Below are 25,951 nucleotides of genomic sequence, written 5' to 3' on the forward strand. Positions count from 1 at the left end.
CATACCAGGAAGGGCCTGGGCTTATTGCTGCAGATAATCAGTTCTGTAGCTTTTGGGGGAAAATACCACAAACAACGAAGAAACAGCGTATTCCAAAATCCCAGGCTGGGTCTTCAGCTGCTCCGCAAAACACAGCTGGGATTTCCATACTGAGTTGTGGTGCCCAGCTGGGCAACCTGGAATGGTCTAGAGCCATCCAGGAGTCCCTACTCCTTCCAGATGTAACACTGGGTTTAAGGAGCAGCTCTGAGCTGAGGCTCAGCTTAACTCAGCCCAGGAATAGCTGGGTGACACCAGCCGGGCACTGAACCCAAGAGGAAAATTACTCTGTTAAATCATCGTCCCAGAACGGTTTGAGTTGGAAGTGACCTTAAATCTCATCCAGTTCCACCCCCTGCCATGGGCAGGGACACCTTCCACTAGCCCAGGTTGCCCAAAGCCCCATCCAGCCTGGCCTTCATGTGGAACACTTTGTCTTTTACTGCAAATCTCCCTGGCTGTGATTCACGGTGCACCTGGAGCTGCCTGGTGGGGAACAACTTATCCCCAGGTGATTGTGGGAAAAATCTTTGGGGAAAAAATCAGTGTTCTGGAGATGGAGCTTCTTGATCCATAACAACAGTTAGCAGGATTAACTTCCAGCTGTGTCTCCATCGTGCTGTTCCCTTCTGCCCAACCAGAAGAACATCTGAGGGCTGGAAGACTTTCACGTCCCCGTTCTGGAGGGCACTGACAGCTGGGGCAGTGGGGGTTGCATCCTTGGGCAGGATCTGGGGGATTTATGGGATCACTGTGTTCCCCTGCTCCATTTCCATGGGTGCTGTCACCTACCTGCCAATGGAATTCAGGGAGTACCGGAGCAGTCAGAGCAAGGGGTCCTGTGGGGGCTGGATGGGGAGGTCTGCCCTGAACAGCCAGTTTGGCAGCTGTGATAAATACCTCAACTCGTGTTTGAGGGCTCAGCATTGTTAGTTCTTGTGAGAATCACCTCTTCATTCCCTCCTGGAAAACACAAAGATCTTACTTGTGTTGTTATCTCTTTCTAGATAGCAAAAACCAGGGATTTCAACAACTTCTTCTCCTCTGGCCAGGAGGGAGATGTCAGGGTTGTCCTGAGGTAGGTTTATCTCTCTCAGCAGCTGTGGAACAGCCACTGCAGTCCCTCCAGGACCGGCCATGCCCAGGCACCTTTGAGGAACCTCCTGTTCTCCACATCTTGCTGCAGAAGAAAACTCTGCCTCCCAAGGCAGCTCTGTGCAGTTCTCAGGGGAGCATGGTTTGTAGGGTCACATCCCGAATTTAGAGACCTCAACAGGCTTCCCTTGGTTGCCTCGTCATCAGAGCTTCCCCACCTATTTTCCCACACCCTATTTTTCATGTTGCCCACCCAGCAGGAGGAATGTGGGCCTTTCCTGAGGGGTTCATTGCTGAGCTCCAGTAAATACCCAGCTCTAAACCCATTCTGTGACACAGCACAGATTCCTGGAGGTCCTACAACATCCTTCTTCCTTTGACCTCCCCCCGTGCTGGTTCACACCAAACCACTGCTCTGTGAGCTGCTGAATTCATGTGCATGCTCATAATTATTCTCACTGCTGTGGGTTCCACCAGGACCTTGTGTAGTCAGGGACAAGTCCCTAAAGGAGCAGGATGTGCCCAGGTTTCCTTTCAGGACACTTCCTCAGAACCTGGAGGGTGGGTGAGGACCAGCAACATCAACTCTACCCCTGAGTAGAGTCACTCTCATCTCCTCAAAATTCCCCTGTAGCCTTCCCAAGGACCCTGTTGTCCCACACTGGGTTATCAGATCCTACATGACCCAAGGGGTACCACAGATCCTTATCCTGCTCCTTCCCACCCCTACAATTGCTCCAGACCCTTCCCTCTTCACTTGCAAAACAAACCAAGTCCTACTTGGAAATTCAAGTCTCTTGTGGGAAGTAGAAATGGCCAAAGAGGTGGAGAAATAAAGATAAGGAAGGAGAAGACATGGAAGCTTGGTGTTGTTTTGGGAGTGAAGAAGAAATCAAGTCCAGAAGGCAGCAATGACTGTTGGACTTGAAGATCTTCCATGTCTTTTCCAGCCTCTGTGAGTCCATGATTCCACAACTGCTGGGACACAGGAAACAGGCTCCTTGGACACTGAAACAGCTGGGATGGGGTTTCCACAGACATATTTAATGTTATGTTCTCCCCCTCATTTCCATCTCTAGCTCTCCAAAGACACAACAAGATGCAAGTCGAGGGAAGGTGAAGGCCTTGTCCATGTCTCTTCATAGCTGATCTTCTAACAGGGAACAAAGCAGCTTTGGGGGGTCCATAACTGAGCAGCCTGGGCCAGTGGAAGGTGTCCCTGCCCATGGCAGGGCATGGAACTGGATGGACTTTAAGGTCCCTCCAACCCAAATCATTCTGGGATTCTGTGACCACTGAAGACGGGCAGCTGGATATACGGAGTGATGACCCCTCTGCCTCCGGGAAGATCCTTGTCTTGACTCCTAAAATTATCTGACAAATAAAATTATTTGATCAATCCATGAAAAAAAAAAAAGAAAAAAAAAACAAACCGAGAAGAAGGAAGGAGACAGGTATGAGCAGAGCAGAACTGAAACCAGACAGCACAACCCTGCCATGGGGCAGCTCCGGGAAGGGAGTCACCAGCTCCTGGGACCTGCTGTCCTGGCGTGGCAGTGACTGGTTCTTATTTTTAGACCAAACCACGACTGGTGAAAGCTGCCAGCTGAGAGTCCAGGCAAGAGGACAAGTTGGTTTTCTGTGCTGAGACAGGGATGGAAATTCAGTTCTCTGGGAAGTTAAAGCGACCAAATCTTGCTTTCCTGAGAAAGGAGCCACCTCAGAGGCACTGGAGGCCTGGTGGTGGCTGAACGTGTGCTGTGACCTTCCAGGGGTCACAGAGTGGGCCAGTCCATGGAATGCTGGGTGGTCCTGCCTCAATATTCCTTTCACAGGCTCCAGCATCTCTGCAGGACCAGAGATGGAATGTCCTTCCCCACCACTGGCATCAGTGCCTTGACGATGTGAGCAAACATTCAGTTCCTCAACAACATTTTGCACCCCTGTTTCTTTTAATAAAATAAGGACTGTTACTAGAGCATTTTATAAAATAATGTCCCATTGCCTAAAACCTCCTCTCCCATCCCTGTTTCTGCACTTCTTGCCCTCTCCCATCTGACTGCACACACAGGTGGGTGCTCATCTCTGCCCCATCCCTGCAAACGATTTCACTGGAGCTCAGTTCCCTTTGGAGAAAGCACAAGCATGAGAAGGGAAAAAATTTGATAAAACCATCCACAGGAGAGATTTAGGGACGAATGGGGTAAGGTTTACATCCTTTACCCCTGGCTCTGGTTGCTCATTGCTGCTTCCCACTTGGAAATGAGCCTCCACCAACAGGTAACGTCACGGAAAACACAGCGAGAGGTGTCAAACATTAGCAATGACCCCAATGAAAGGCCCCTGTGTTTGGAGAGATTCAATAAAGGAATTGAAGGCTCCTGGTGTTGATCTAAGGTGTGTTTGTTTCCCTCTAACCCTGCAGAAACTCTGGCAGAGCTTGTCGAGACCTGTTTGAGTCCCTGGGAAGAATTGTGGGAATGCGACCATGGAGAGGTTGCTCCAGCTCCCAACCTTCCTGTGCTGAGTGCATGGGGTTGGTATCTAAGCCATTTTCTGGGTTGATTTATCATGGGAACTGTTCAGAGCCCAGTCATCAACCCCATCATATATTTGGCCAAAGTGGCAGAATCGACAACCTGATGAAAGAATCCCACAACAATTTGGGTTGAAGGGACCTCAAAGCCCATCTCTTTCCACCCCTTGCCATGGGCAGGGACACCTCCCACTAGCCCAGGTTGCTCCATGCCCTGTCCAACCTGGCCTTGGACACTTCCAGGGGTGGGGTATCTCCATGACATTGCTATCAGGAAAAAGCCTTTCTGTTTAAATGCTGCAAATGACAGTATTTCACAATGACATTAATTTTTTTGCCATTTAGCTGAGATTTTACCACAATGCTCCTCTTGACAAGCAAGTTTTTGTTCCATAACCTCCAGTGGAGTTGGTCAGAAATGCCCAACTGTGTGTGCAAGACACAAGGAACTGGGTCTAAGTGTAAGGTGTCCCTTCCCATGGCAGGGGGTGAGAACTGGGTGATCTTCCTTCCCTTGAGCTGAAACATCCCTTGCCACAGAGATGATCTAACACAGACCCATATCACAAAGGGAATGAGTCAAGAAGGGACTTTTTTGTTTTGCTGGGTTTTTTTTTTTGCTGTTCCAGCAGTTGATAGCCAATATTAACAAACCTCACCTGCCTGGAAAGGTCAAGTGGTTTTTCAAGTATTAAAGTATTAAAACATGAGAGAAGTCCCATGTTGTGGGGCGTCGCCACAGGCTTAAAGTTAAGCCTCTGCTGGAGGGTGGTGGAGCTCAGCTGGCACTTGGATCCATTTATTGAGGATCATGGGATCACAGACTGGTTTGGGTTGGAAGGGACCTTAAAGCTCATCTCCTTCCAACCCCTGCCATGGGCAGGGACACCTTCCACTAGCCCAGGTTGTTTAGCTGTCCTAAGGTATGTGCAGGGAGGAGAGCCTGACTAAATTCCACTTCCAGATGCTGGCACGGGCTGGGAAACCACAGGAGGCTGGGAATGCCCAGCTGTGCCCCAGGGGAGAGAACAGCTCCTGCCCGGAGCCCTGAGCAGAGGGAACGGTGGGTTTGCAGGGTCAGGAGGCTGCAGGGGGAAGGGGAGCCCGTGTTCGACCTGCCAGGGCTTTTTAACTGGGAGTCTGGGGAGCTGCTTGAAGGAAACAACACCCGTCACCTGGAGGCAGAGTAAGAGCTGCTATTTCTGGTGGCTCGGGAGTGCAAACCAAACAGGAGGAGCAGATGGACAACAAGGGCAGAGCCAAAGCAAGCGGAGCACGGTCAGGACTGCAGTTGGTGTTTACATGTCAGCAGTGAAGCGTGGGAGGAATCCAACCCCAAGGCTCCCAGTTTGGCTGCTCAGGCCCCACAGCAGTGCTGGGAGAGCAGGGGGGATGTGGCTTGAGGGAGAGCTCCGTGAGCAAGATGCTCCAAAACAATGCAAAAGAGGGAGAGAAGGGAAGGGGTTTGTCTGGTGAGGTGGGACTATGGCTGTGCCAAGGGAACAATCTCCCTGCCCAGAGCAGGAGGGAGGAGAAGAAACAACGGTAGGGAACTGGCAGAGATCTTCCACTTGGACACTGCCTCCAGTACAGGGAAAAACATTACAGAAAACCTCAAATCTGTCACGCACCTCCCAGTGTTTTGAAGCCTTTTGGGCCATAACTCATTGTTTCCTTTGTTGAGGTTTGTCTTTATTGAGTGAAGTTCCCTCACTCCCCCTGGGCCTTGTTTGCTTTGGGGGAGAGGAAAGTTCTATTCTTTGCTCTTGGCAGAAAACTGCTGCCCCTCCACAGCCCATAACACAGGTCCACGTGCCTGGGGACCTGCATGGGGACAGCATGTCCTGGGCCAGCCCCCTCTCCTGGGGCAGCAGCACTCAACCCCTGGGCAAAGTGTCCCTGCCCTTGGCAAGGGATGGAACTGGGTGGTCTTTAAGATCCCTTCTAACCCAAGCCATTCCACGGTTCTCTGAACCCTCTGCAGCTCCCAGCTCGGCCATGGATGTTCCTTTGCATGTTGGAAGGAGTTGAGTGCCCCAAGATCGGCTGGGGACTCACCTGGGCCAAGCAGGGAACAGCTGTGAAGATCCAGAGAAGGAAAGGGGTGAGTGACCTGCTGAAAACCCTCTGTCAGAGTTACACCGTCCAATATTTATTCCTTCCTCCGGTGCTTGGTCATGGAACTCTGCCATTTCTGGAGGGTGAATAGCTCAGTGGAGATCAAACGAAACTCAAAGCCCTTTCTTTACGTTCCAAAAAGAGGATTTATTTAGTGGATTTTTAGGACTCTAAAATACACAGATCTGAGTGTTGTGGAAGGGGATAGACAAGCAGCCATGGCCTTCACAGTCCACTGCACTTTGGAAACACTGGGAATTCCTGCAGTAAAGCATCGCTCCTGCTCCTACTGGCATTCCATGGGCAGGTGTCCCAGCGGTTCGAGGCACTTACTGGGGATAAACAAGAAATCACCGCAGAAAGCTCCCAGGAGAGGCAGCAGGTGGGGAAGTGCTGCCGTTCCCAAGGAGGTAAGAACTTGGTAGGAGAAGGAATGGCTCTCCCAAGGCCGTGTGCTCCAGCAAGGCATGGGACAGATGCTGTTCCTTGGCTCAGGGGAAGGCTCCTTTGGTTCAGAGCACTCTGTTCTTCACTCTCTCAAAGATCTGCATCACTTTTCCTGCTGGGATGCAGCCTTCCCGCACGATGGTGATGCCACCTTCCCACAGGAAGGATGAACAAGTCAGGATAGTCCCCAAAGGGTGAAAGAAAGGGGTGGGGGGATAAAGGACTATCTTGGAGCAGCAAAGCCGCCCAAATGCCCAGAACATCCAAATAATAAAGTTGTGTAAAAGGACCAGAAACTTTGTCGGAAAGTGAAACCACTGACCAGCAGTGAGCCCACTCTTTGTTCAAGGGTTTGCTTTTCCACTCAGTTCCTCCCAAATGTCAACCCAGACCCAACTGACGACACCTCAGCTCGTGCTGCTGCGTCATTGTGGACGAGCTCCCGGAACACCTTCGTTCTCGTGGTCTACCAGCAACACCCACCCTTCCTTCCAGAGACATCCACCCTCCCACTTTGGATCACTTGTGCTCTTATAAGGCAGATCTTGCTTGCACAACTGTGTTTCTCCTCGCTGCCTTGTTCTCTGTCAACACAGAGGTCCTCCAAGGACATCTTTTGTTTGCTTCTCTTCATCAACATGTTTGCAAATGTCCAGGCACTCAAGAGCTGTTACTCTTGGAGCACACTGTGCTGCCAGATCGATACCGAAAGGGATGGAAACACCCCAGGAGAATGCAATTGCTGGCACAAAAGGGTGGTTCTCACACTCACTTTCATCAATCTTTGTGCAGTTGACCACAGTGGATGCCACCACCTCGTCAGATTCTCCATCACAGAGAACACCCTCCAGCTTATGACCGAGACGCCTGCAGGGAGAAAAAAAAAAAAGCAACAACACTTCACAGAACTTCACATCACCCTGTGCTGAGCTTCCCCTCCATGCAGGGTGTCCACCATCATGCCAACTCGCCGGGCACCCACGTGGCAGGGGTGCCAGTGCCCGGGGTACTCACGAGATGACCATGTCGTGGTGTGTGCTGTCCACCTCCCCGCTGGGGTTCGCCGACGTGATGGCCAAGGGCCCCGTCATGTCGATGAGGTGCACCAGGACTGTCAGGTCAGGGACTCTGATCATAATGCTGTCTTGAGTTCCCACCCTGCTGTAGCCTGCTCCGACCCCTTGAAAGACAGACAGAGGCAAGGCTGGCACAACAGCTACTGTGGCACCAGGACAAGTCCTCCTACTTCCTTGGTGAGTGGCCCCGCTCCCTCCATACCCCGAGCTGTGAGTCTCTTGATGTGTGCTTCACTCTGGAGCACAAATCTGTGACAGTGGTAAGATTTTGGGTCTAACTGGATAAAAACTGAGTTTGGGACAGTAAAATTGGATTTGGGACAGTAAGATTTGGGGTCTGACTGGATGAAAAGGAAATGATTCACCCCTGGAGACGGCACAGCTGTTTTTATGGACATGGGATCTACCTATGTCACAAAGTTTAGTTCTTGTGAGCACTGCCCACCCTCTGCCATGTACCCCTGCCCCTTAACACGCATAATTCCTACAGCTTCCTCATCCCACACTATTTCCATTGATTCCCAGAAGCCAGGGCTGAGGTGAATCATCCCACTGCTCACAGTGCTTGCCTTTGTCCATGTGGTGGGAAGGAAGAGGCAATGAGCAGGGAGGAGCCCTCTCAGCTCATTGATGCTCCATCCAGGGTTTGATCATTCCTAACAGCAAGGGGCTTGGAGGAGGTGACCCTCCTAGGCTGAGGAGCCTCCCTTGCTCCTAGCTGAAGAACTCATCATGCTGGCTGTCACTGTTAATGAGTCATTCCAGCTGATTAACACCCTCTACTAAACATCTACCAAAGCATCTGAGAGCTCCAGAGGCGATTCCTTAGGACAAAATGAACAGAATCCCCCCCCATCTCATCCAAAAGAGTGTGTGTATTGCAGACCTGCTGTGTTGAAAACACGAAAGAGGGAGAAAAGGACTGTCCTGTCCATCTCACCCAACTTCTTCAGCCACTCTCCTTTCTGGATAATGCAGCCGACGCCACCAGGGTAAACATTTTCCATGAATTCCCAGAGCAAGGGGCTGATGGGGGGAGCAGCTGCTCGCAGCTGGTCCAGGTTTGAAATGAAGATGCAGATGGGCTTCTCCTGAGGCCTGTCCTGAAAAAAAAAACAGGGAGAGAGGAAGGGGAAAAGTAGATGAAGAGACAAAGTTTGCCTTGACAACCTCGAAGCCCGCTGGGATCCTGGTTTGTGGGCTGCCCAGGGACCAGGAGCTCCGGGCAAGCAAGATGCTGTCTCTGCACAAAATGTTGAGCAGAGGAGGGGACCAGGCTCTGTGACTGATGCCACAGCTCAGATCTGCATGTGCAAGTTGAAGAAGAGAGAGAACAGCAGCCTGCCCTTGGGATCTCAGCAGGATGCATCCAAATCCCCCGCTTTAGGCATATCCATTGCAGGGACAGCAACGCTCTGCTCATTATCAGCATTTTTAAGACCTTATACACCAGGGACCTGAGTTTTTCCAAGCTTATGCTGGTGCAAATCAAGGTCAAACCTACCAATTCATAATGGGATAATGCACGGAGGGACCCAGCATCTCCAGTGCCACCTCTGAAGCAAATTTGCTGTAAAACGAACAGTGAGATGGAGGGGAAGTAAAACAAGCTCACAAAGCGGTGTCATTTCAGTCCTCAACTGACATCAGCTCCAGTGGGGCCAAATGACTAAGGAGCTGGGCATGTATTTACATTCTGTTTATATTATCTCATCTGCAGGGAAGGTTAACACTGGCACCAGAGCAGCCCAGAAAAGACTGCCTTTGTTGCCGCTGTTGGCCCTCGGTGCCAGCTGAGATCGTCTGTTGTGCTTATTCCTCCAGGCTAGCCAGGAAATTGCCTCATGGAGCACAGACGGGCCCAGGCTGCAAAAGTTGTGTTGAAGGTGCAAACTTTGTGGACAGTTCCAGCACTGAATGTCTCCAAAAGTCTGGGGAAGTTTAGCCCTGGGATTCTGATTCAGCACTTCGGGAGACAGAGAGGACAAACACAGGTTTGGACTTGTCTGTGGTGAGTGTCGGGGCTGTGCCAGTTTGGAGCTGAGCTTTGCCCTCCCCAGGAGGGCAGGATGGATCTGCCTGATTCCCAGTGCCCTGTGCCCAGAGCAGAGGGGGCTGTACCCCAGGTTGCTCAGTGCAGAAAGTGGTCCATGATGTTCTGGTGTGGCTGCTCAGGAGCTCTATCCATGGTCAGTTCTAAGTCTTAAGACAACTTGAAACCAGGGGCTCCCCTTTCTGCTTCTGCATGAACTCATCTCATTGCAGGTACAACTTCCAGGGGAGGGGCAGAGGAGGCGCAGGGACTGAGCTCTGCTCTGGGGGGACCAGGGACAGCACCCAGGGAATGGCTGGAGCTGTGTCAGGGCAGGGTCAGGTTGGATCTCAGGGAAAGGTTCTTCCCCCAGAGGATGGTTGGGCACTGCCCAGGCTCCTCAGGGCAGTGGGCACAGCCCCAAGGCTGCCAGAGCTCCAGGAGGGTTTGGATGATCCTCTGGGGCACAGGGGGGGACTCTGGGGTTGAGCCCGTGCAGGGCTGAGGGTTGGACTCGATGATCCTTGTGGGTCCCTTCCAGCTCATCATATCCTGTGAGTCTGTGATCTGTAGGGCATAGATCCAGGTAACCAGCCCTGTGTTCACACCTTGATCCTGTAGACCTTCTCGATGGCTTGGGGGTGTTTGCAGGAGGCTGCCAGGGCATACACGGTGTCCGTGGGGACCCCACACACGGCCCCCGTGTTCAGCAGCTCCGCGATGGTCCTCAGGCCACTCGTGCAGTGGGACTGGGGGCACACACAGGGTGGGGGGTCCTGGGTGTCCTTCGTGGAGCTCCCGGCCTGGGAAGAATCAGGAGGCAACAAAGACATTACAGTGGGAAGAAGGAAATATGTGAACCAGGGGGTGGGATTCACCCAAATGCAGGTGGATTGTGCTCCCTTGGTAGTCAAAGGGCACAGGCAGCACTTCTAGGGATGCTTCACCCAAAGTAGGTGACAACTGCAGTTAATAAAGTCCAAGAGACTAACTCAGGGTGGACGTTTGAATTCAACTCCTAAAATCGGAGGAGACGAACCCCACCCAGCACAGTGACTGCTTCCTGGAGAAACAGCTGCTCTCCAGAATGACTGAGGAAACTCAGAGAACCCTAAACCCAGAGGAAGATCAAGTTTCAAGTGCTTTCTCATGAGTCTCCCGTGGTTAGAAACACTGATTTTATGAAAATGTTCCTCTGCAGCAGGAATCTGAGCTGTCAAATCCATCACCCCAGTGAGGGGGGACTGCCTTGGTCAGACACAGCAGGTGGTAGGAGAAGTTTGAAGTTCATAGATGCAGGGGGAAACTCCTGCTGTCCAGTCTGGGGAACTTTTAACTCCCCTGCTCTCGAGGTTATGACATTTAAAACTTCAATCTGCCAGGAATTCTTGGATTGGAGGTGGCTAATTCCACAGGACCATGGAGACAGGCCTTTTGGAGCAAGGTAGGAGTCTTGTAAACACCCCTGCCCTTTCTCCAAGTTTCCATGCCTGCTATTCCTGATGGGAGAGAGCTCATTTCCAGCTCCTACAGAAATGCTGTGACCGGGATTTCAAGTGGCACTAAGGGATTCAGAGGAAGGGAAATTCCATGGAAACCTGAAGACCCCAGAATATCCCTTCCCAGCAGGGAAGCTACACCATCACACAAAACATGTCTTACTGTGAACAGAGGAGGTCCCATCATCAGGAGGTCCTTCCCAAACATGCAGTTTGCCAGCGATGCTGTTGCTCCGTAGAAGCAGAGGATGCTGAAGATGCTCAACACCACAACTGGAAAAAAACATGGAATCAGAGGCAGGAAGGGTGATGGAGTCACCAGCCCTGGAGGGATTTCACAGCTGTGTGGATGTGGCACTGGGGAACAGGTGGCCTTGGAAGTGCTGGGGGAATGGTGGGAATCAATGATCTTGGAAGGCTCTTCCAACCTAAACGGTTTTATGCTGCTGTGATTCTACTTCATGATGATAAAATGGTAGAAAAGCTTCTGCTAAAGGACCTTATGGAATTAAAAATAAAATTTCTACCTGCAGCAAAGCCATAGCTTCACCAGAATTGCAGCCAGTGACACCGGTGGCACATTTAGCCCATCCCACACCTCAGCTGCTGGGAAATAGGACTGTACAGAACCTCTGGAGGCTGAGCTAATCCAGCAGGATCAGCCACACCTAAAGGTTTGTTTGGAAGCTCAGGGCCCTGGAGCTGAGAGGCTCAGTCCCTGTTGCCTGCACACACCAGCCTTCAAAGGAACCCTCTCTTCTTGCTTCTTTCCACACTGAGCTTTCCACACTTCTCCCCAACCCAGGACCTGCTCACTGCACTCTGTGGGAAGGTTTGATGACCAAGCTCCCCTAAAACTCACTTTCAAATGGCAAAGGGAGGTTCTCCAATGTGAAGAGCAGAAAACAAATGCTCAAGAGCTCCATTGCAAGGGTCACACAGAGCAGCACCACGTTAAAAGAGGAAGCTGTGGAAAGAAACACAAACAAAGGGCCCCACATCAGAGCATGGCCCATAAAATGGACGTGGAACAGCAGAAGGGTTCCTAAATCAACTGAATCTTGTTTGATTCAACTGAGCAGCCCATGATCTTGTTTCCCTGGTCGAGGAGGAGCAGAGGCACGGCCATGGTTTGTTCAGTCCTCAGGTTTCACGGGACACACTGCCAAACCCTTGGTCTGCCAGTACACTGTGCTCACATGGAAAACACTCCTCAGGCAGCCAAGCAGATCCTGATTTACACCAGCTGGGCTGAAGTGTGACTGTGGATTTGTGCCAGTGGCCCAGTCCATCGAACACTTTCACCTTATCTGAACCTTTTATTTTCTTTGAGATGTTCTTCTGTTCCCTTGGGACTGTTTCTTCTAAGCCCAGCTCAGCTTCTGTTACTGGCTGTGGGCAAAACATCTCAGCTGTTGCCTAATCGGAGTGACAGGAAGAGCTGAGCCTCCCTCACCTGTGCATTCCCACCACAGAAGCACTAATGACCTGACCCCAAATACCCCTCCATAAACAATCCCATTGGTGCTGAGACTTACCTAGAATGATTAAAAAAGCATTGAGCACCAAAAAGGCAATGGAACCAGCAGTGAATCCCTCGGTGTTCCCTGCACCAATGTTCAGCAGGTGGCCTGAAATAGGACCAGCACATCTGGTTATGAGCAAACCATGAAGAGCACAACAGAAGAATGACAGAAGGGTGACAGATCTGTGGCTGGAACTACTCCAGCTCTGACTAAAGGGTGGTGGCCTCGTAAAGAAAACCTCCTGCTGCTTCTGCAACGTGAAGTATTTGAGGTATTAACTGGAGAACTGGTGGTGACCATCCAAAAATAGCTGATGATTTTACCTCCAGCTCGTAATCCTCAGGGTCTGGCTGAACACATCAGCAGCTCCTGCCACACTTCTGGAGGAACAGCTTCAACTCTCCCCACAGGTGCTCATTTTAATAGGGCCTGGCACGGAGGCTGCATGGACACACTGCCCACCTGGAGCCAACCACGGCTCTCAGAGCCCGGGCTCAGCATTCTGAGAGCTTCTCTCATGGCTGTCACCAACTGGGATGAACTTCTCCAGGCTGCCGAAGGACAAACCCGGAACCCGGAGCCTTCCACTGCCTAAAAAGCATCTCCTGAAGCATTATTGTGGGATAACAGCCCAGAGACAGCCTCACAGTATTTTAGCAGGGAGATCTTGGCCTCTGTTGGAGTTGAAGACACTCCTTGGCCCCCTGCAGCTGTGTGTACTGAGTGCCTGTGGCAAGTGCAAGCTGGGACGTTCGGGTGTTATACTTTTGCAAGGAGGAAAATTGGTGAACCTGACGTGACTGGCTCTCCCGCCGGAAAGAAGGAATTACTTGGAATCAAGCAATCTGAATTCCCTAAAAGCATCCCCTTTTTTAGCGACTGAGCCACCCGGGCGCCCGGCCCGCGCGTTACCTGCCAGGCGCAGCCACGCCCAGGCCGCCCAGAAGGCAGCGTAGCAGAACGGGAGGACAGAGCCAAACCTCCTCCCTCCCCAGGCCTGGATCCTGCACACGTAGAGCTGCCCCACGGCCCCCGGGATGAGCACGGAGGGGATGGAGAGCTGCTGCCTGCTGGGGTCCCCCAGGCCGCCCTGGATGGCAGAGGCCGCGGCCAGGCCGTTGCAGACATAGAACAAGGCGTCGGGCACAGCAGCGCCGGTGCCGCCGGGGAGCTCCTTGGTGCTCGTGAGGAGGGCTTTGAGGGCCACCAGCGTGGTTTGGAGAGCCGAGCTGGACACGGCCTGGGCGCCCACCGGGATCAGGGCCTTCTCCCCGATGGAGTTGATGAGGCTGGCGAAGGTGGCGTACAGGGACAGGGCCGTGCAGAGGCTGCAGGCGGTGCCCAGGAGGGGCTGAGCGCCGGGCAGAGGGATCTGATGGATGAAGGCCGTGGTGAGGATGACAAAGGAGGCGTTTTGCAGCATCTCCAGGGTGTCTTTGTGGGTGGACATCAGGAAGAGCGTGCAGGCAGTGGCCAGGAAGAACCACCCTCCAAACATTCCCAGCCTGCTGTCCTGAGCCCAGGGCAGCCCAAGGAAGGTGGTGAGGATGAACTCTTCCCAAGACATCACCAGCCAGTAGAGGCTGTGTACACCAAACTTGGTTGTGTGGTAGGCATCACCTCGGAGGTAGCTGTAGAAGCTGGAGAGCAGCTGGCAGCTGGAGATGATGGAGATCCACACCGCCCCAACACAGAAGGTCTTCATGTAGCCAAAGAAGTAAAAGGCGAAGATAAAGGGCGACACCGTGTCGCAGATGTTGCCCAGGGCCATCGGCTCGGCATACTTTGTGTTCTTTTTCTTTTCCTCCCCGATGGCCTTGGAGGAGCTTTTCTGTGCCGACCCCAAGAGCAGGACATTGAAGAGGGGGTGCCCGAAGCCTGGAAGGACATAGCGCTGCGTGATGCCCTTGAGGAGCAGAGCCACCGCCCCGTACAACCCACAGGTGACAATGACCAGCTCGATGGCCCCCGACACCACCAGGGCCCACTGGCAGAACAGGGCGACCGCCTCGAACACCAGGGCGAGGGCGATGGCCCCGAATATGAAGGGCATGACATAGTTGACGGTGGCCGAGCAGAAGCAGAGGACGAAGGAGATGGAGATGTAGGCCACCAGCCCGGCCACCGCGCTCTGGCTGGCGGAGAGCTGGGCCGCGCCGAAGGGCAGGAGGTGGCTGCCGTTCCCCACGGGCAGGGTGGTGTTCTGCAGGGAGGGGTAGGCGGCCGACACGATCCGTGTGGCCCCGTAGCTGCTCCACAGGGCGGAGAAGGTGAGGAAGGCCGCGCCCCCAAGGTGGTCGTACTTGCGGAAGGCGAGGAATCCTGCCAGGAGCTGGACGAAGCCTCCGATCAGGACGAGGTGGACACCTGAGGGACATGTGAAGTGGTCAGGTGTGAGGCAAGCCACAAAAGGGCTTGAGCTGCAGGAAGCAGGTCCCACAGCCTTCCTGTGAGCAGCCCTGTGGCCTCTGCCTTCCCCTCTCTTCCCGCCTTTATGTCAGATTTCTGTGTGGGCGCTGAGCCTCTTGGCACGCTCGGTGTGGGGAGCAGGCCCAGGAGCAGTTTGGGTGTAGGAAAGTGGTAGGGAATGGCACATGGAAGGTTTGGACCAGACTCTGGGCTGAGGAAGGAGGAGCAGCCACCCCTAGGGGCACACAGACAGCCCACATATCCCCAGTGACAGTGACCATCATCCCACAGGGATGGCTCTCCAAGAGTCCATCCTGCCTGGTGTCACCAGCTTGGGCGTTCACCTCCAAGCAGCTGAGCAGCACCACCTACCTGCCAGGATGTCCTCTGCCCCCCGCGGCCTGAGGCCGCTCTGAGCCACGGTGAAGTTCTGCAGGCAGAGCAGGAAGGCACTGACCACGTTGCCCAGGAGCCCCAGCACGGCCGGCTCGCTGTAGAAGACGGCAGCAAACCCCGCCATGGCCCTTCCAGACAAAACAAGAGCGTCTGCCGTCGCCCCCACAACCCCGTCGGCGTCTAGACCGGCACTGCTCGGGCTCCCAGCCAGCCTTCAGAGCCGTGACCCTGCCCCAAGGAGGGAGCAACTGGTGACAGCCTCAGGTGTTTCCATGGTGCCTCCCCGCTCCTCGCTCCAGACAAAGGCTCGATTCAAAGCACCACTTTAGGTGCCTGCTTTCCGGAGTCCTATCCAGAAAAAACACACACAGGCCATTTAGGCTACAAGGAGTTCTGGCAAAAACATGTTTAGGTGCCCCAAAGCGCTGCAGGTGGTGGGGATGGTTCCTGTCCCCTCTTGTCCAGGCTGCTGGAGATGGGGAGGAATGAATAACCCAATGCTGATGGACAAACATTCAGGCGAAAGCCACAAGGTATTTTTGAGCCGTTCCAGGACATTTCTTATCCACTGTTACAGACAAACAGGCACGACACTCACATACACAGTCTCCCTTCCAGATGGAATTTTCCAGCTCCATCCCTTTCTTGAAATCCCAGTGACTAAATAGTCTATTTTCAAACCCTTCATATTTCTACCATGAACTCGCCTGTTTGCAGGCAGCCCCCACATTCCCGTTCCTCTGCACTCCTGGGTACCAGGAGCTGAAGTTTTCTCTCTGGAGGTTTTTTGTTGGGAAACAAAGATGAAAATAAAACAGCGATGTTCTTGTTATTTGGATATTTTTAGAACATTTGATGACCTAAAAGAGCTGGAAAGGGAGACAGTGATGTATTCTGTTCTCAGCCATTCCAAAGAGCCTTTTGGAAAGGGAGGAAAGCACCACTATTGATACGGGGAGGAGGGAAGGAGCACCACCCAAAAAAGAAATAGTGATGTGAATAATAATGAACCTAAATCCCAGGAACACACAGTTTTCCTCGGCACAAATACACATTTTGCAACTCTCAGGACTCTCTTGTTCTACTAAAAACCCCATGTTTTCCTCTCTCCATTTATCCTAAAGGTTGCAATTTTCCCAAAGAGAGCAGATGAAGGATAAGTTGACTCCAAACTGGCTCGGCAACATAAACTCCCACCAAACGTGGGAAGGGGTAAAAACTTCCAAGTGAACCCGGGGGGACAATTAATTATTCAATTATTTGTTTGTGCTGAAGGTTGGAATTTTTTGGCTCAGAAAGAGTGACGCACCAAATCCCAGCTCTGAGGGGGGAACGCTCTCTCTCAACATCAAACATCTCTCTGTGCTACTGACTTGAAGGAGGCCCCGAGGAACGAGGGGCTCTCAGGCAGAGCTGGGCCTGTGGAGTCCAGAACTTTTTTATTAGTATTATTACTTTCAATGACATTCCTATATAACTAAGTGGTCTGATTTCAAAGGTTAGTCTTGGAGAAGGGCCACAATCTTAAGTTCCTCCAGATGTTTTGCTCTGAAGGAGCTCAGGCAGTGCCTTTCTGGGCACGGTGCAACAAGCCCATTGTGTGGAGTCGATCCCTGGAGGAGGATGAGGTGGGTTTTTGGAGGCAGATGGGCTGGCCAGGTGACTCCTTGGCTCCCAGAAGTGGTTTTCAGTTTGCCAAGACTCATTTTGTTGGTGGTTTCTGTGTAACTGGCTGTGCTGGGGGATTTAGAGCCTGTGACAGACACCTGGGATATGTGAAGGATGTAGAGACACAACAGGGATGTTTCCCTCTGCTTCCAGTGCCAGCCTTCCTAGGACACCAGAGAAGGGGGAAAGAGAAATACCAGAACATGCTACAGAGCTGTAAAAGATGTGAGAGGGTTCAATCCAAGATATGGAAAAGGAGGAGGATGAAGGAAGTTCCCTTGGGAGGAGAGGGTTTTGGGGTTGGAAACAGCTGCACACCCACCCCCCCACAATGCCAACACAGCCTCTGGCCCCTGTCCTAAGGCCATTCCAGCAACTGTGCATTGTCCCTGCCTCTATTTCATCCAACATGAGGACACACCAAAGAATCAAAGCCCTCCAGTTGTCCCAAGAGCAGCAGCACTGGAATGTCGTGGGCTGCAGCGAGGCTGGAGAAAGAGGGTCTGCATGGGAACCCCCAGAGGGGTTTCCTGCTCAAATATGCCCTTGTCCCAAGGATAACACCACTCCTGGCTCTGGCACTGTCCCTTCTGTGCAGCTGCTGCCTCTGGCACTTTGTAAGGACCTGTTTGTCCCCTTGCACCGCAGAGAACTGAGAATGTGGCACGATAAGGTGAGGGGACACAAGGGGCAGAGCAGCAAACGGGAATCCCTCCCTCCAGGAGGGGTTGGCAGCTCTCTGCACACGCAGAGCATCAGCCAGCATAGCCACAGTGCAGCAAATCATGAGGATGGAGACCTTCCCATGGTGAGGAGGCACCTGGAGACCTGAGGAGCTGCCAGAGAGCTGCTTGTACCAAAGAGATGGGTCAGCTCGGGGTGATCATTCCCTGGCACAAAACCCCTCCTGCAGTGAGGGCACAGCCAAAGCCACCCCTCACTCAACCAGCCTCCTCCACCTTTTCTCCTTCCCCTGCCTGCCCCTGACACTCTTCACCCTGGGAGTGGCAGAAGTGGCATGTGAGGTCCTGCCCCTGTCCAGGCTCGTGACCTCTGAGCTGTGCCCACGTGGGGCAGCTTCTGGATGCCACTTCCTTCACTCACCACCTTCCTCACAGACAGCTGCCCTTCACCCCCTCTGGAACAGCTCACCCTCCTCTGCACCCCATTTCCATCTCTGTTAGACCAGGCTTTGCATCCTCTTGGCACCAACATCCAGCTGCTGCTGGTGCTTCAACCCGGCCAGTATTAATGGGAATATTCTGGTGTATGGACATTCCCTCCTTTGGAGGCTGGAGCAAAGCTCCACGTGCTGTGGGACACATAAACAACCACCAGCCCATTAACTTCTCAGACACCCAGTGGCATTTTGCCCTTAGTTTTCCATCCCACCTTATTAGTGATAAGAAATGTTTATGCAGCTCCGAGGAAACGCTGCCTCTCTCCAAATAAACATGGAGAGAGAACAGAAAAGCAATTCACTTTGGATAAACAAACAGCAAGATGATCAGTGCACGACAACACCACACAGCTGGATTAAAAAATCCATTAAAAAACCCTCCTCTGGTGCCAAACAGCACCAATTTGCTGGAGACACATTGCTACACGTAAAGGTCTGCATGGTAGTTAGTAGAAAATGCAGTTTTAAATACAAGGTGTATGACAGCAGGCTGTTATTCTGCCCCAAATAATATGCAGCATGTCAAACACCCCCAGGTTTCAGTCTTGGACAAAGCAAAGAGCCCCAAAATCCAACCATTCGTTTGGGAGCGAAGGCCCCCAGCATCCCCTGGAAGCTCCAGAGTTCACACCTGCACTCCCAGTTCAGTGGCAGAGCAGGAGCTTCAGAAGAAGGAGAGCTACGAAAGGCTCAGCCAAAGGACCAAACGCTGAATGGATTCAAGAAAAGCATCAAACAAACCACCAATGCCTCGCTGCTGGGATTACCTGCTCTGGTGACACTTCTGCTCAATGGGAGGATGCTCTTGTCCCTCTCATTTCCTGGTAAGTCCCAGTTTTATAGTCCTCCTCAGGAGGAGGAGCCTAGAGCCAGTTGCTTCACCCCTTGGCACCTGCAGCATTTTGGAGACAGGAGTTTCCTTGAACTTCATCAGTTATTGTCTTAAAGCTTTTTTTCTTTCCCGATACCCGGTGGGAGGGGGGGTTCCCTTCTGTTCAGCAGAGACAAACCACCCCTCCTCACCTCTTCCCCCCACCCTCTGTGTCCCCAGGGGCTGATGTCATCACGCTTGAAGTTCAGTTGCAAAAAAACAAAAAGAAAATTGCCTTTGGGAAGCCCTATAAAAACCCTGACACCAAGCACCTTCCAGCCACACACCTCTGCATCCCTCGCCCGCAGCAGCGCCGAGCTGGGCACCCAGCACTGGGAAAAGCAGCCACCAGCATGGTCTACTCCACCCTACAGGTAACCCTTCCACCCACCAAACCCTCCCCACCTCTTTCCTTTTTCACTCCGAGGAGGAAACATCTCTTCCCGGGCCGTTCCTCAACCGGTCAAAAATTCTCGTGGCGTTAAACAGGAACCTGCCCCAAAATGAACAAATCCAGATGGTTTTCACAGTCACCTCACTGACCTGTTGCCTGCTCCTTCCACGTGTCCCAGACGTGCCCCATGTGGTGCCCTGTGGGGTTGTTGTTGTTGGGATGTGCCGTGTGGGTTTTCCTCGGAGCTGCGAGATCTCGCGGCAGGTCTGGAAAGGCTCTGCCGCCCCTTCCACGGTGCAGCTTTATTTCCCTGGATGTTCTTGGCATCCCTGCTGGACTCAGCTTTGGAAAATATTTTGTGCCTGCTTTAAGTGTGTAGTTGGTTTTATGTGCTCCTTTGATCTGTGAGTGTCTCACGGTGCCGCGTTAGAGGCACCACCAGGAAAACTGCTCCGGGAAAACTCCGGTGACAAACTCTCTGTCTGTGTCTTTCCTCCAGAAATCCCAGAAGCTCCTGGCAAGCTCCCGGCACGTTCACAAAACTGCTGCCCACGGTTTGTATCCCTCTGCAGAAAGGAATTCCCCGTCCTTTTTTAAGGGGCATCCCGAAATAATCGTGGCATTGCTTTAAAAGGAAGCGCCGGGCTGAGATAAACCACCCAAATCCTTGGAAAGCGAAGCATGTCTGGGGGGTCCTGGGGTGGGTTTGTGCCCTCAGGGCTAAAGGACAAGGAGAAAAGCAGCGAATAATTGGGAATCCCGTGTTAAACCAGAAATTTTAACTGATTTAGAACCAGGCTTTTCAAATTCTTCCTCTTTGACCTCAAAAGGAAGAGATTGAAAGCGTGGCTGCCATGGGGTTGCTCAGATCCTTAATTCCTCTGTCCTTGCTTCTTTACTGCACCTGATCCTGCTGTGGGCATTGCTTGGAGGGATTCATGGATCACTCCCTGTGTCTCCAGCACTGCCCAGCTTTGGACAAATTAACCAGAACTTGCCTGTGTAGCCCCTTGGTCTATTTTTTCTATTAATAAGTTTGTCTATTAATTTATTTAGAATCTACTGTAAGTTTTAAATTGTGTTTTTGTTCTATCATAAAATTATTAACTTTTTTTGAAAACATTTTCTTGGTCTATTACCTTTATTAACTTTTTTAAGCTGTGTTCTTGTTCTATCATTAAGTTTATTAACTTATTTTAGAACATGGGCTATTATATTTATTAACTCATAATGTGTTCTTCTTCTATCATAAGTTTATTAACTCATTTTAAAATGTGTTCCTAACTTATTACAGATTTATTAACTTATTTTTAAATGTGTTCTTTTTCTATCATAAGTTTATTAACTTAGTTTAAAACATGTTCTTGGTCTGTTATGCTTATTAACTTATTTTCAGATGCATTCCTAATTTATTACAAGTTTATGAACTTCTTTTAAAACGTGTTCTTGCTCTATTAGGTCCATTACCTGATTTTAAAATGCATTATTAATGCACTAAATGCAAAGAACGTTGCTTAATGAACACCTGGGCACAAGAGAAATCCTAACAACCCACGCAGATTTATTTGCTCTTGGACAGAGCCTTTAATTCTTTTATGAAGTTCTGCCACACCGGGAGAAAAAACCCGGGAGTCATGGAACGCTTCAAGCTGAAGGGTTAAAAAAACACCGCTGCCTGCTGAAGTGACAAAGAGCATTTGATGACGGGAAGGAACAAACCCAACTTTTAGGGGTGCCTGTGTGATTGGAGCAGATTTTCCTGCAGCTTTTCCAAGCCCGTTTGACATCACCCTTCCCTCCCGCCGGAGGGCGGCGGTGCCGCCGCCTGGGGACACGGGGGATGCTCCCGGGGGACAAGAGATGCTCCCGGCGGACACGGGGGATGCTCCCGGGGGACAGGAGGTGCTGTCAGAGGCCCCCAGCTCGGCAGCAGGTTTCCGAAGTGCTGAGCGTCCCGGATTCCTATAGGAATGCGTTTCCCAGAGCCGCCGTGAGGGAGGGGCATTTTCTCCCCGTGAGTCACCCGGTGATGACATTCCCAGCTGGGTTTCCAAGTGGTTTCAGCCTCCTGGGCTGTAGGTGAGCCCAACACGAGCAGGAACACTGAGTCAGCGGGCATGACATTTCGGGATGGGAAATTAGGGAATGGTCATTTTATTAATTGCCATGTTTTCTGTTTAAAAAACAAAGCCTCATGTGTACCTGCTTTTGGATGAGTTGTCACACGTTGAAGCAAAATGGTTTTGTTTGGTTGGGTTTTTTTTTTACTTCACTCAGCTGGCTTATTTTATGTGGTTCAGTTAATTTGGAGGTTAATATCATCTCTTATCTGTGTGCATGTAGGTATGCACCCCCACATTCATATATAAATACGTATATATATGGATTTGCCATCGTGCAAATGTCACCTATAATGGATTTTATGTTTTTTCTACTCTCATGTGCGCTCTCAAATTAATACTATAAATTTTAATGGGCCATAACAATTATAATTCTATGCATTTGAAACATTATTCTATTAATTATACCCTGTATTCTAATTCTAGAATTCAATACAATTCCATGAATTATAAATTCATCTAAACAAAGCAATTTGTCACTAAAATGTAAAAGTCCAGTGGTCCCAAACTGTATATTTCCAACAGAATTTTAACATTTTTGAGCATTAGCATCCTTTGGAGTGCACAGGGCTTGAGAATGGCTGAGCCAAGACACTTCAGTGCCTTGTAGGACGAAACTTCTGGATAAATCCAGACTTTGGGTCTAGTCCTGCTTGCCAAAAATGATGGAAACTATAGGAGGTTTTGCTTTTACGTGATCCACTCCCAGCAGGGCACCACTGGTAACGCAGCAGGGCTTCCTTTCCTCCAGATAAAAGGATGGGATTTAAATTGATCTTCCCAGAAAAAAGTGGTTTCTGGAAACTCAAGGTGAGGAGATGGGGCTGAGCTCTGGAACTGCTTCAGCTGAACCTGCTGGAAGCCACTCCAGCAGGTGCCTGGAGCAGACATGGAATCACAGAACATCCCAAGTGGGAAGGGACCCGTGAGGGTCATCAATCCCAACTCCCTGCTCCTCGCAGGACCACCTGAAACGAGCCCCCCTGGCTCGGGCGGTTCCTGCTCCCTCAGCTTTGTCCTCCTGCAGGTTGAGTGGGAGCAGAGGGTGCGGATCTGCCGGCACGGGGCCCACGGTGGGCTCACCCCTGCCCTCTCTCTGGTGCTGCAGTGGTGGCCAGGAGCGCTCCGGAGGACACCGTGACCAGCAGCTTCGCCTCCTTCATCCACGGCGCCCGACCCGACCACTTGTCCAAGACCGTCCGGCACCGGAGCAAGAGGATGATCCTCGACAGCATTGGGGTCGGGCTCGTGGGCAGCACCACCCACGTGTTTGACATCGCCCTGCGGTACTGCCGGGTAGGAACGGCCCCCTGGCACCACCCTGGCACTGCCACAGCCACACTGTCACCTCCTGGCCCGCACAGGGCTTCTGCCTTGTGGTGGAGGGGTGTTCTGGCACCATCCCTGCTGCCGCAGGAGGGGATCTCTCCTCTGTGGGGACCAGGGACAGCACCCAGGAATGGCTGGAGCTGTGTCAGGGCAGGGTCAGGTTGGATCTCAGGGAAAGGTTCTTCCCCCAGAGGATGGTTGGGCACTGCCCAGGCTCCCCAGGGCAGTGGGCACAGCCCTGAGGCTGCCAGAGCTCCAGGAGGGTTTGGATGATCCTCTGGGGCACAGGGGGTGACTCTTGGGGGTGGTCCTGTGCAGGGCTGAGGGTTGGACTGTACGATCCTTGTGGGTCCCTTCCAGCTCAGCATATCCTGTGATTCTGTGAAGACTTTTTTCACACAAAAGTTTGTAAACCATGGGAACAGACTGCCCAGGGCAGTGGTAGAGTCCCCATCCCTGGAGTGTTCAAAAAACACATGGATGCAGCACTCAAGGACATGGTTTAGCGGTGAACATGGCGGTGGCGCTGGTTGATGGTTGGACTTGGTGACCTCAAACATCTTTTCCAACCTTAATGAGTCTCTGACAAGGTCCTCCCCGGGGTTCCCCTCCCTCCCACAGGAGCTGTACTCTCCAGTTGCCGTGAGCTCTGTCTATGGCAAGCCAGGTGTGAAGCTGTCCCCGACACTGGCCGCCTTCACCAACGGAGTCGCGGTAAGATCGGAGCTCTACCAGGAGGACCCATCCTGTGTGGTGCCTTCAGAGGTGTTAGTGAGCATTGCAGGCAGCAGGGGGGTCACTGGGAGGGACTCCTCTGCAATCTCCTGCTTTTAGAGGGGCCACACAGCCCCCCTGGGGACAGTGGGGGGATGTTGTAACTCAGCAACATCAGCGAGGAACCCTTGTTCCCTCAACCCCCAGCACGTCCCACCAGCACGGCCTTATCTCCATTTCTGTGGCAGACACACTCCATGGATTTTGATGACACCTGGCACCCTGCTACCCACCCCTCAGGGGCTGTTCTGCCAGCCCTGCTGGCAGCTTCCCAGATGCTCCCTCCCGGCACCAAACCCACAGGCATGGATTTCCTGCTGGCGTTTAACGTGGGCCTGGAAGTGCAAGGAAGGCTCATGCATTTCTCCACTGAGGCTCACGACATTCCAAAAAGGTAAACTGTCTGTTCTTCACTGAGTAGATGGTGAGGCTGGGTTTCAAAATGTTAGGTTAAGTCTGGTTTAAGTCAGTGTTAGCCCAGGATAAGGGTAAAGCCCTACCCAGAGCCAAACGCCAGAGGCAATGAAGTGCCAGGTGTTTATTTGGTGACTTCCAGTGACCTTGCCTCAAAAATAACTACCAAGAGGACTCTCACTGGGCCTGCAGTGCCATCATCTCAACCAACCAGGGCAAGAGCTCACAGCCATGCAGACAGATTAACAGTGGGCACAGCCCCTGTGCCAACTGCCCTTCACCAGCACTGCCCTGGTGTGGTCCAAGGCACGGCACTGACCAGGAACTGTTCCCCTTAGACAAGTTGGATGAGGCCAGATTTGCCTGGAGGGGTAGAAAGTTTGGTGTAGTGACACAGGCCATGTCACCTACTCCTAGGGAAAATGCAAAATTGTTTATTGGAGACGCTGTTGGAGTTTCCAGAAAGATGCTTCGTTTTCGGACAGATAAATTCTGAGTCAGGTGACTCTCACCTGCATCGGAGCCATGAGGGATTTCCGCTGGCTGACCGTTCAGCTCCAGCCTCACAGAGGCCTGGATGCTCATTCCTACCATCTCCCCTCCAGGTTCCACCCTCCCTCGGTGGTGGGGACCATGGGCAGCGCGGCGGCCACGGCCAAGCTGCTGTCCCTCAGCAGGGCCCAGTGCTGCCACGCCCTGGGCATCGCCGCGTCCCTGGCGGGGGCCCCCATGGCCAACGCCGCCACCCAGGCCAAGCCACTGCACATCGGCAACGCCACCCGCCTGGGCTTCGAGGCGGCCCTGCTGGCAGCCCGGGGCATGGAGGCCAACCCCTTCATCCTGGACGACATCCCCGGCTGCTCCGGGTTCAGCGCCTTCTACGGGGTCTATCACCCCAAGCCGCTGCCCGCGCCCGGTGACCACCACGAGTTCCTCCTGGAGAAGCAGGATATTGCCTTCAAGCGGTTCCCAGCCCACCTGGGGATGCACTGGGTGGTGGATGCTGCCCTGTCTGTGAGGAACCTCTTCGTCCACTACGCGGGGTCCTTCTCTCCCGCCCTGATCCGCACCATCGTGCTGAAGATCCCGGTGTCCAAGTACATCAACCGGCCCTTCCCCAGCTCCGAGCACCAGGCCAGGCACTCCTTCCAGTTCAACGCCTGTGCTGCCCTGCTGGACGGCGAGGTCGGGCTCGGCTCCTTCACCGAGAGCAGCATCCACCGGCAGGAGCTGAGGGAGCTGCTGGACAAAGTGGTGGTGGAGCACCCCGAGGATAACGTGGCCAACTTCGACAAGATGTACGGGGAGGTGGCACTGCTCCTGCACAGCGGGGACGTCCTCACGGGCAAGTGCGACACTTTCTACGGGCACTGGAGGAAGCCCCTGAGCAAGGAGTCACTCCTGAAGAAGTTTCGATCCAACGCCTCCCACGTGCTCCCAGACGAGAAAATAGAAGCCATCATCACTACGGTGGACAACCTGGAGAACCTGTCAGACAGCTCCCAGCTGGCCTGCAGCCTGTGAGGGAACAGCACAGGGGGGTTTCAGGAGGGGTTTGTCCCGGTGAAACTCTGATTTCCTTTCTTCATTGGTGCTTTACTATTGATTTCCAGTGCCAGGAACGTTCCCACCCCTTCAAGTAGACACTTCACTCCCAAAGGAGCCCCCGGGGCAGGAGGTGTGACTGTGTCAACCCTCGGTACAAGGAGTACATTTCAGCTCGTGGTTGATGCTCTCTGAGCAGCTGAAAGGCCACCACAAATATAAAAAATAATCCCATGGAAATCCCTGAGAATCTTGGGGTGTCACTGGGAAGCTGCTTCCCCAGAAGGAGCCATGTCTGTGTGCTTTTTAAAGCTGGATTCCAAGGTTTTTCTGGGCACAACGCCCAACCACTGAGTCTGGGAAGAGGAGGAAGTTCAGCTGCGGAACGTGTGCTTTTCTTAGTGCTCTTCTGGGCACTTTTGGGATCACACTTAGTTAGTCCTGGTGGCCAGATGGAAAATCCATCCCTTACTGTAAACAGCC

General features: G+C 52.4%; 2 protein-coding genes across 3 annotated transcripts; one reads left to right on the forward strand and one right to left on the reverse strand.

Annotated features, from left to right (window-relative positions):
• Positions 1-5,928: 5,928 nt before the first annotated feature.
• Positions 5,929-18,876, reverse strand: LOC113956190. Of its 2 annotated transcripts, XM_027662451.1 has the most exons (11): positions 18,789-18,876; positions 15,150-15,521; positions 13,281-14,735; positions 12,381-12,473; positions 11,705-11,809; positions 11,006-11,115; positions 9,952-10,146; positions 8,252-8,414; positions 7,250-7,415; positions 7,008-7,102; positions 5,929-6,386 (listed from the first exon to the last, which is right to left on the reverse strand). In XM_027662451.1, the coding sequence occupies exons 2-11, from the start codon at positions 15,295-15,297 to the stop codon at positions 6,301-6,303; spliced, it is 2,616 nt and encodes an 871-aa protein (XP_027518252.1). In that variant the 5' UTR covers positions 15,298-15,521; positions 18,789-18,876; the 3' UTR covers positions 5,929-6,300. The 2 variants fall into 2 exon arrangements, with proteins under 2 accessions (XP_027518252.1, XP_027518253.1); XM_027662452.1 differs by lacking the exons at positions 12,381-12,473; positions 18,789-18,876 and having other exon boundaries at positions 15,150-15,553.
• LOC113956191 (cis-aconitate decarboxylase-like) lies at positions 15,564-25,951 on the forward strand. The gene is made up of 6 exons (XM_027662454.1): positions 15,564-18,845; positions 19,786-19,840; positions 22,515-22,702; positions 23,360-23,449; positions 23,698-23,903; positions 24,529-25,951. Exons 1-6 carry the CDS (start codon positions 18,813-18,815, stop codon positions 25,445-25,447), a joined length of 1,491 nt encoding a protein of 496 aa, XP_027518255.1. The 5' UTR covers positions 15,564-18,812; the 3' UTR covers positions 25,448-25,951.

Source organism: Corapipo altera, unplaced genomic scaffold, assembly GCF_003945725.1.
Source record: "Corapipo altera isolate COAL_440 unplaced genomic scaffold, ASM394572v1 326, whole genome shotgun sequence".
Lineage (NCBI taxonomy): Eukaryota > Metazoa > Chordata > Aves > Passeriformes > Pipridae > Corapipo > Corapipo altera.

Coding starts and splice junctions, on each gene's coding strand:
- LOC113956191 (XM_027662454.1), top strand. CDS start 18,813: ATGGGAGGATGCTCTTGTCCCTCTCATTTCCTG. Junction 19,841..22,514: donor TCACAAAACTGCTGCCCACG/GTTTGTATCCCT, acceptor CTGGTGCTGCAG/TGGTGGCCAGGAGCGCTCCG. Junction 22,703..23,359: donor TCGCCCTGCGGTACTGCCGG/GTAGGAACGGCC, acceptor CTCCCACAGGAG/CTGTACTCTCCAGTTGCCGT.
- LOC113956190 (XM_027662451.1), bottom strand. CDS start 15,297: ATGGCGGGGTTTGCTGCCGTCTTCTACAGCGAGCCGGCCGTGCTGGGG. Junction 14,736..15,149: donor GGCAGAGGACATCCTGGCAG/GTAGGTGGTGCT, acceptor CATGTCCCTCAG/GTGTCCACCTCGTCCTGATC. Junction 11,116..11,704: donor CCTCCCTTTGCCATTTGAAA/GTGAGTTTTAGG, acceptor GTTTTTTTCCAG/TTGTGGTGTTGAGCATCTTC.